General features: G+C 40.9%; 2 protein-coding genes across 4 annotated transcripts in view; one reads left to right on the top strand and one right to left on the bottom strand.

The window, feature by feature from the left end:
* Nucleotides 1-475: 475 nt before the first annotated feature.
* Ent1 (Equilibrative nucleoside transporter 1) lies at nucleotides 476-3,692 on the top strand. The gene is made up of 5 exons (XM_018001968.2): nucleotides 476-1,081; nucleotides 2,023-2,323; nucleotides 2,403-2,882; nucleotides 2,954-3,236; nucleotides 3,301-3,692. The coding sequence occupies exons 1-5, from the start codon at nucleotides 785-787 to the stop codon at nucleotides 3,410-3,412; spliced, it is 1,473 nt and encodes a 490-aa protein (XP_017857457.1). The 5' UTR covers nucleotides 476-784; the 3' UTR covers nucleotides 3,413-3,692.
* A 3,009-nt stretch (nucleotides 3,693-6,701) lies between these two features.
* The window catches only part of Plc21C (Phospholipase C at 21C), a 52,892-nt gene continuing 50,303 nt past the window's right edge, over nucleotides 6,702-9,290 (bottom strand). Inside the window, exons 13-16 of one of the 3 annotated variants that reach the window (XM_018001945.2) lie at nucleotides 8,537-9,005; nucleotides 8,082-8,468; nucleotides 7,866-8,010; nucleotides 6,702-7,669 (exon numbers count right to left, since the gene is read on the bottom strand). In XM_018001945.2, coding sequence (XP_017857434.1) covers nucleotides 7,400-7,669; nucleotides 7,866-8,010; nucleotides 8,082-8,468; nucleotides 8,537-9,005 — 1,271 coding nt within the window. In that variant the 3' untranslated portion in view covers nucleotides 6,702-7,399. The remainder of the gene's footprint in view (nucleotides 7,670-7,865; nucleotides 8,011-8,081; nucleotides 8,469-8,536; nucleotides 9,006-9,290) is intronic. The other 2 variants (XM_018001947.2, XM_018001946.2) reach the window with 2 other exon arrangements.

Below are 9,290 nucleotides of genomic sequence, written 5' to 3'. Positions count from 1 at the left end.
ACTTTGTTGTATTTTAATCAAATGTAAAGGTTAGGTTAAGTAATCAGAATATAATATAATAATGTTTAAATCAGGTTAAAAGTATAATTAAAATAGAAAATATTACACATTGTTGCCACTCATAAATAATATTTTTATTGAATTTAATTATTTTAATATTATTTTAGAAAAAAATGAACTATATATATTTTGAAAACAATTATCTGCAAAGTGCTGCAGTAATTTCGTAAATTCATTGTATATTAGTTAAACTCCTCTTTTTTTAAATATGACAATTATAATTCACAAATGCTATAATTAATAAAACAAGAAAAAATTCCAATTCAATTAAGTCTAACTATTTTTGTCTTAAAAATATTACATGCAGCAAAAAAATGATATAGAGGGAATATCACATATGCATGCTACCAGCATATCAAACAGCAAACAGTGTGGCAGCGCGAATTCCACACAAAATATACCAACCTATAAAAATACCAAAATGGAAAATGCAACTCTGTACAGAACAAAACCAAAACAATTCTATTTACTTACACAGAACACAAACGTTAATTATTATTGTTTATGCGTCGGACTGTGCAGCAGCGAGCGGACGGGAGCGTAGTGGTGTGAAAGATAAAAAAGCGCGACTCAGCGAAATTAGATACGGGGAGAGAAATTTGCAACACATTCAACATAAATATATATGATATATGTAAATATATATAGCACATGTGTGTGGGTGAATTGTTGTTGCTGATGAAGTTGAATAGATTATAAAACAAGAAGCGGAAACAGCTGTGGAATGCAACGAGAAGAAGATCAGCAACGGTTGCTCAATGAGCAGGAGGAGGAGGAATCGGAACAGCAGTACGATGAGTCAATGCTGGGTGGAGAGCAGGAGAATGTTGGTTTCGTGCCCGCCTTTTTGCCACAGTACAACGACGACGATGACGAGCGCTGTCTGCTGGAGCGCGATCAGGATGAGATCGTCCAGCTGACCAATGCGCCGACCAGTGGCGCTGCCCTAACCTATTGCGTCTTCTACCTGCTCGGCGTAGGCACAATGACGCCGTGGAACTTTTTCATCACAGCCGAAGATGTAAGTAGAGTGAGAGTAGACTAAGTGCAACCTCCCTCTCTATCCATCTCTATCGCTCGCTCGCTCCCCCTCGACCCACTGAGCCCGCATTTGCATTGTGTAAAACACTTGCGTCGCCGTCTAAGACTTTGCTTATCTCCGTTTTGGCATTGTGTTTTTTATGGTTGTTGTTCCCGTTCTCGTACTCGCTGTTATTGTTGTTGATATTGTTGTTGTTGCTATCATCTTTAGTTTCTCTTTGTTTGCGCTATTTTGGTTGAGTCAAGCGCTGCTCACCCCACCCCTTCGTCGTTGCTCATAGAGCAATTGATTAACCGTTAATGCCTCTTTGGACTCCCTCACCCTGTGACTAATTATTTCGACGCATAGGGTATGCTTGACTTACTATGACTTATTCATAGAAAATTGTTGAATATAAAAATCTGAAATCTATTAAGGGAAATACAATATTTTTCAGAGTTTCGATATACTAAATATTTATATTTAGTATACAGTTTTATACAGTAGCGTTTAGTCAGTCTCCCAATCGATATAATATATTATAGATCCATAATAATAGGCTATTTGTTAGTAGGACATGCTATATTCTAATTTGTTAAAGGTCAGCTTACAGGGTATCGACACGGCAGCTACACTTAATGATATAAGTATTGCTTCAAGATATCGCTAAAAAAATTGCACTTCTTACCTTCTTACGTACAGGGTATTGCTGATAGACTGATGTTTATATATTTAATAAAATATAGTAGAGCAGCATAGATATATAGGGTATTATCCAATGGTAGCTTCATTACATTAAATTGTATCAGTTAGTCTATCACACTAAATATAACTACATTACTTCATTATTAAACCACAACAAGTACAGAGTATCTTCAAGTCAGTCCATCCCCACTCACTTACTCACATTCCACTTCAATTGCCTCCCCTTCTCTTCGCAGTATTGGAAGTACAAGTTCCGCAACACAACGCTGAACGGGACCCAGCCCGACGAGGAGCTGACGCCGCTGCAGAAGAGCCTCACCTGCGACTTGGCCTTGACGGCGACCATATCAGGCACCACATTCCTGCTGCTGAATGCCGTTTATGGCCACCATGTGTCGCTGCGCACCAAGATGCTGGGCACACTGCTCACGATCCTCGTGCTCTTTGGCATCACGACGGGCTTCGTAGAGGTGAACACGGATCACTGGCAGGAGCAGTTCTTTCTGATCACCCTCATCATTGTGGTCATACTCAACAGTGAGTGGATAAATTCCCATACATATGTATATGGATTCTATACCTCAGCTCATTCGTCCATTTAAATGCATATTTCCAGTTTCTGCTGCTACCATGTCGGGCGCTCTGTATGGCGTCGCTGGCTTGTTTCCCTCGGAGTATATGACGGCTGTGGTCAGCGGCCAGGCGCTGGGCGGTATTATAACGGCATTGGCCCTCCTCCTGGTGCTCGCCTTCGACACCGGACCCTCGGCCACGGCCTTTGTGTTCTTCATTATGGGCGCGCTGCTCATCCTCGGCTGCATCGTTTGCTACGTGCTGATGTCTCGCCAGGCGTACTTCAAGTATTATCTGGCGGGCGGCGATAAGTTCAAGGTGATCAGCGCCCTGCCGCCCTCTCACAGCCGGGAGGGAGAGGAGACGGGCGTGGCACTCGAGCCGACCTTTAAGCAGGTGCTGGGCAAGATCTACGTGCAGGCCTCGTGCCTCATTCTGCTGTACGCCACAACACTGTCCGTCTATCCGGCGGTAACTGTACTTATGCAATCCGAACATTCCGCCGATCACAGCGAGTGGACTGGTAAGTGGAGCTGACTAGCTGAATCTCCCAGAGATTTGCATCACATTTCAATTATTTCTCTGCCCTCCCAGATGTCTATTACTTGCCCGTGGTGAACTATCTGTTCTTCAATTGCGGCGACTACTTCGGCCGCCTCCTGGCCGGCTGGCTGGAGCGCCCCAAGGATCAGTACACGACGCTCCTCTGGACCGTGGTGCGTACGGCTCTCGTGCCCTGCTTCCTCTGCTCCAACAGCAGCGAGCATCAGTTTCTGCCCACGCTGGTGAAGCACGACTACACCTTCATGGCCATGGTTGTGATATTTGCGCTATCCAATGGATACTTGACCAATATACTGCTCATCATGGCGCCCAGGTGAGTGCCTAGTCCGAATACCCTGTAAAAGACAAACTCTTATATTTGAATTGCGCCTTTACAGATCCGTCAAGCAGCATGAGAAGGAGCTGGCGGGGTCTATAATGGCCGCCTGTTTGAGCGTGGGCATGGTCACTGGCTCGCTAGTCAGCTTGGCCTTTGTCCAGATGCTGTGACCGTTCGATCGCCCCGCCCTTACGCCCCCACTCCGCCAAGCTGCTAGGTGCCTTAATCATAGTCTAATCAAATTAATAGTTAATCAATTATTGTCTCTATATACGTACATGTATTTTAACGTCCCATCTTGTGCCCAAATTTAGCCATGGTCTGTAAGACGGACATATCAAAGCGAAATTATTTTATTAACAAGTTTATATTACCTGTAAGTTTTTACCATATGGATGTCGATGTTTTTACAACTAATAAATTGAAAGTTTTTGTGTATTTTTAAGGTAATTCTGTTTGTTTAACGTTTATTTTGGTTTCTGCAGATCACAACAACAATGTGGATTAATTCGATTTAAATTTAGGTTTTAGTTTTTAAGTTTTAGTTTTCAATTCTCGTATTTCAATTACTTTCACATTTAACTAATCAACTCCAATGTAAATTATGTGTTGTATATATTGACATTGAATGCTTACACAGTTATTTATTGGAAATTACATTGTTTTATAGTTTCATTAGCTTTAAGTTGTTTTTCGCCCTGTTTTCTTTTTCCTTGATTATTATTTTTTTATTCAAACTTTAACTGCCAACTGCCTAATGATAAAGTAGTTGGCAACGCTGTGTTAGCTCTCACTTGAGTCTAACTGCACTTTTGCTCAATTCCTGATGCTTTAAACTTTGATATTGAGAGAGACTAACTGTAGCTGATATTTAACTCAATGTACATAGCTTCGCTTTGATATTTATATTTTACTCAAGTGTACTCAAAATAAAGTTTGACAATATGCAAAAGAATTGAGTCTTTATATCAACAACTTTTACTCAATAGCTTTGCGGCCGGCTTTAGATATTCCCTATGAGTGAGCTTTGCGGCATAGCCCTTTCAGCTTGACCAATGCACATCGAGCTGCTCCTCTCGCACAGCGTTTCACTCGTTGAGTGAGCGAGACCGCCATGTTTATGCAGCTTTCATTTTGAGTCGGCCCAATGCACAGAGATCAAAAGCTTTATTCACTCAATTGGTTATTGATATTTTACTCGAGTGAGAATCGTATTTGCTGGAATTTTGCTTTGCGCTGTATCTTTGTTTTTTTGAGTGACTCTTCAGCAGCCAATTTTAGTTCTGGTTGCACCAATTATAAAGTGAGTTTTGAGCCATTTTTGCGGCTTTAATTAATTAAATGCCTTATCAGCTCAAGTTAAACTCCAATCTCAGGGCGTTTCAATGTATGTAGGGGTTTATTTTTTAACTTGAATTGTATTTTCAGTGCATAACTGTAAATCGTTAATATGCATTTAAACGTTATTTAAATTCTGCTTGACATTTAGAGATCATTTGTAAAACTGTAAATGTATTTTCTATACTTTAACAATGGGGAGCACTTGGTCTAAACATTTAATTAGCTAATTATTTATTTATTTCATTTTTTTTCTTTTTAATACTTATACAACAACAAATTCGTTTGTTGTTCTCAAAATTCTCTCGATTCATAACATACAATTTTCATTTTTGAATTATTGTGGCCTAGTTTTACTTAAGTTTTTCTTTCTTCTTTTGGTGTTTTACACCATTTTTGCTTTTTCAACATTCCTATTCCTTCTTGCATTTCGTAAATTTTAACTTTCATTTATTTTATGAAACGCACAACAACAAATGAAACAAAACGCAAAATTGGACGCATGCAATTTTTTTGTTTGCTTTTTTTTTTTTATTTCTTATTTTGATTTAAGAATGAAAACTGAAAAAAAGATCAATTTGAATTGAGGAAGTAACTACAACATTAAATGGGTAACTTTGAACAAGAACAACACCAAAGACAACAACAACAAACAACAACAGCAACGACAACACACAGATACAGTTTTATTTATGCTTATGGACTTATGTACATACAACACCAAAAAACTATTTACTTGATTTTTGTTTTGTTTGTTATTCAATACTTTTTTGCTTGTATATATTGTTTGCTCTACTATTTGGAATTGTGGGCCAATTGGTAATGCACTCACACACATACACATACATATACATATAAACATACACATATATATAGAAAATTGTGTTGCCAATTCGATTAAAGTTCATAGACATTTAGACGTGACTATTATGCAATAAAGCAACACAAGAAACATAAGAAAACACACATACTTATATATTGTATTCACCTATTTTTATTATTTTGCTCAATTAGGATAAGGGGGTGGAGGCGGGGCGGGGCGGGTCTTGACGCTAGGAATTTTTCGGGTATTTCTTTTCTCTACACACGTACAACAATTAGTGGGCGGTATTTGGGAAGTAGGCGGGGCATTTTTCAAATTTCTCTACTCACGTAGCGTTTGGAAAGTATTTTCTCATTTGTTTGTTTTTATTTTTTCTTTTTTTTTTGTTTTTTTAGCATAGGAAATTACAACATCTAAGGTGGTTCTGCCGTCCAGTGAAATGTTCTTTCAACTTTCGTTTTATACTTGTTCAATATTTTCATTAAATTTTTAATTTGTTTTTGTTTTTTTTCGTTTGTTTTTTGATTTTTTTCTCATTACATGTATGCATATACATATATTATAGTTGGTAAAGATTTTCGTTTCAGTTGTGGCTCTGTAAATTTTGGATTTCGTTACAAGGCAGCTTGGGTTTACCTACAAATCAAATTTAGTCCGGTTCACAAGTTTTCGCTAATAAAGTTTTCCATTTTCATTTTCTTTTTGATTGTCGCTAAGGGCGCGCACAGCTTGAGGCAATGCGGCGCCAGATTTTTTTTTTTTTTTTTTTGGTATTTGGTGTTGTATAGGCTGTGTCTGTGTAGCTGTGTGTGACTGTGTGCGTGTGTGTGTGTGTGTGTTAGAGCTTGGGAAGTGTGAAAAAGCCTAAAAAGAAGAAAAATAACATTTCAACAAAGAATTTTGTTTTATTATTTACTTAAGAAAAATGCGTAGAAAACTAAAACAAAAAACGTAAGTTTAGTGACTAAGAAAACGTATCAAATAAATATTGAACAAAATTGACTAAAATGTTGGCCGAGAGTTGCCTCGGCGCTAAGTTCTACATTGCGCGAGATTCGTTTCACAAATTTTGTGCGAGAGAATTAAAATCAATATATATACATATATACGAGTATAGGTATATATTATATATTCATATAAATTATTGTAAAAGTAAATTTGATATATAAAAAGTAATACACACAACCACATTAAATAGTAGAAATGGAGCACATGACGAGAGCGCAAGGGGGGAGAGAGCGATAGAGGCAGTCGCTCCTCCCTTCACCCTCTCTCGATTCCTTTCTCTTTCCCTTTCCTTTTCTTTGCCTCAAAAATGAGTTTCCCTCTTTTTTTTTGTTTTGTTCATTTTTCTTTCTTTCATTTTTAAGTTAAATAAATTATATATAGTTTATATGCTTAAAGTTTTAGACACTCAGAGTTTCAGCGTAGTTCGAATAGGAAGAAACCGTACGACTTCGGTCTAGAGATAGAATTATAGAGAATTATTGTATGTTTCTAATAGATACTATCTATACATAGATGTATAGTTATATATATATATATATATATATATATATATATATATATATATATATAGGTAAACATATAAGTCATTCACATACATAATAAATACACCGACTATTACAGTTATACTACATAGACATATATGCAGTATATACATACAGATATACATGCCAGGAAAGTTCTACAGCTAGTTTGTTCAGTTGGAAAACGTTTCGAGTTTCCCTTTTTAGTTACAGTTTACAGTTAACAGTTACAGTTTACAGTTTACAGTATACAGTATACAGTTTACAGTTTACAGTTAATTTTTAGATCTATTAAACTAAACGCTACGAAGACTTTATTTTGTTTTCCTTTTTTACTTTTTTTTTTTTTTAACACAACTGCCGCGAATACTGAAAACGGATGAACAACTTGTGCTACTTTTCGATCGTATTTTATTTGTATTTTTGTTTTTTTGTTTTTTTTTTCTTCTTTATTGTTGTCGTGCATTTTACGTCTTCATCTCCGCCGTAATGCTGTTGTGCGACTTGGCCGGCGATATGGCCAGTCCAGCGGCTCCACTGCCCATCGCTCCCCTGCCATCCAAATTCAATGTGAGATTATTGCCAGAGCTGGGCGCCGACAGACTGCTAGCAGCGGCGCTGGCTCCCGCTCCGCCGGACGAGCAGCCGTGATGATGCGGTCCATGGAAGAGCACCAGGAAGCCACTGTTCGAGACGCAGCAACGAGATTCTGCATCCTTGTCGAGTATTTGACGTGCCTGCCGAACAAGTGGGGATATTTTATTATGATGGAAATATTTTTTGGGAGTCCACAGGAACTATCCCTATATGAGAGAACTAGCTTTCTGCAAATTCTGGCATGATCTTTATCAAGGAGAGCTCTAAACGAGCTAAAGGCTAATCCTCTATAGTAGTAGATAGGGAGATAGAAATAGGGCATCCTCTGTCGCCTACCTTCAGGCGATGCTCGGCTAGAGCATTGCGCACCGCCTCGTGCTGCTTCTGCAGCTCATCCGTGCGCTTGTCGAATGTTTGCTTGAGCCGCATGCGCTCCGCCACGCCGCGCTCCACCACAGAGCTGGCCACCTCTCGCTTCATTCTATAAAGAGAGCAGGAGAAAAGGAAGTCATAAATGAGGGAACATATGCTCTAGAGGCTCCAGTTGCCTACCTGACCAGCTCATCGCGATCTCTGTGCACCGTGGCCAGATTCTTGACCTCATTGCGTCGCGCCTCCTGCAGCTGGTGCATCACCTCGCCGGTGACCTTGTCGAGGGACGCCTTCAGCTGTTTGGTTTGGCTGGCCTGCGAGTTCTTCAGCACCTTCTCGGCGGCCGAGTAGATGGCCTCGTGGTACTTCTCCTGCAGCTCGCGATACTGTGTGGTGTACTCGCGGCAGGCGTAGCGCAGACGCGACTCCTGTGTGCCCTCCAGGCTGCTGGAGGCGGCCTCGTCGCCCAGCTCCCCGGCGCCGGCGCTCTCCTCGCTGCTGTCGCCCAGATCGAGCGGACACGGCGGCACCTCGACGCCCGGCTCACTGTACGGAGAGAGACAATTACTAATTTCAATGGCGTCATCTGGCAGTGGCCACAACCCGGAAGCGGCAGTCACCCGCCGGATACTTACAGGCTCTTGTTGCTGAGACGCTTCACCAGCTTGTTGGTGATGGTGAACTTGGGCTTCTTGCCCCCGTCGAGGGGGCTGAGCTTCTGGCCGGCGATCTTCAGCTTCTCCTTGTCGTGCTTCTTGCGCAACGACTCCAGCTTCTTCTCCATCTCCAGCCGCTTCTCGCGCACCGACTTGTGCTCGAGTATTTTCTCCAGCGGCTCGGCTATCACCAGGTCCACATCGAACTGTGACAACTCCACCTGCCTGATGGACGTGCTCACCGACTGGTCCAGCGAGTGCTGATGCTGTATGCCCGATGTCACAATCGAGACATTGTCATCGTTGCGTCCTCCATCGGGCCGATCCGTCGGCTGCTCCACGCTGCTGGAGGTTATTATCGAAATGCTCGCCCGATGCTTGGGCGAGGTGGCTAGCGACTCAACCGGACGCAGCTCCTTCTTTTGGCCACCTACTTGGACGAAAACGACTGAAGGATCAGAGACAATCGAGCAGAGAAAAGAAAGCGAGCGAGGGCGAGAGAGAGATAGACCGAGAGAGAGATCGAGTAAACGAGGAATTGGGTTGGGGTTGGGCGGTAGCGGGGGAATTTATATTGGGTGCAGTTTGTGTGTCCGTCAACCGTTTTGTGTGGTGGTGTTGGTGGTGTTGTTGTTGGTGGTTGTGTGTGTGTGTTTTTTTTTGGTTTTTTTTTGTTTTGTTTTTTTGGTGGGTGCGTGTGTGCGTATAACCAAATCCAAAATCCAAAAGTTTA

This window comes from Drosophila arizonae, chromosome 3, assembly GCF_054131065.1.
Source record: "Drosophila arizonae isolate 15081-1271.41 chromosome 3, UAZ_ARI_1.0, whole genome shotgun sequence".
In the NCBI taxonomy this organism is placed as follows: domain Eukaryota; kingdom Metazoa; phylum Arthropoda; class Insecta; order Diptera; family Drosophilidae; genus Drosophila; species Drosophila arizonae.
The sequence above is the reverse complement of the archived record's forward strand: the minus strand, read 5'-3'. Positions and strand labels throughout refer to the sequence as shown.

What these genes read in the sequence shown, in the direction of transcription:
- Ent1 (XM_018001968.2), top strand. Translation starts at nt 785, where the DNA reads ATGCAACGAGAAGAAGATCAGCAACGGTTGCTCAATGAGCAGGAGGAG. An exon ending in TTTTCATCACAGCCGAAGAT is followed by an intron (nt 1,082 to 2,022) that starts GTAAGTAGAGTG and finishes TTCTCTTCGCAG; the next exon opens with TATTGGAAGTACAAGTTCCG. An exon ending in CGATCACAGCGAGTGGACTG is followed by an intron (nt 2,883 to 2,953) that starts GTAAGTGGAGCT and finishes CTGCCCTCCCAG; the next exon opens with ATGTCTATTACTTGCCCGTG.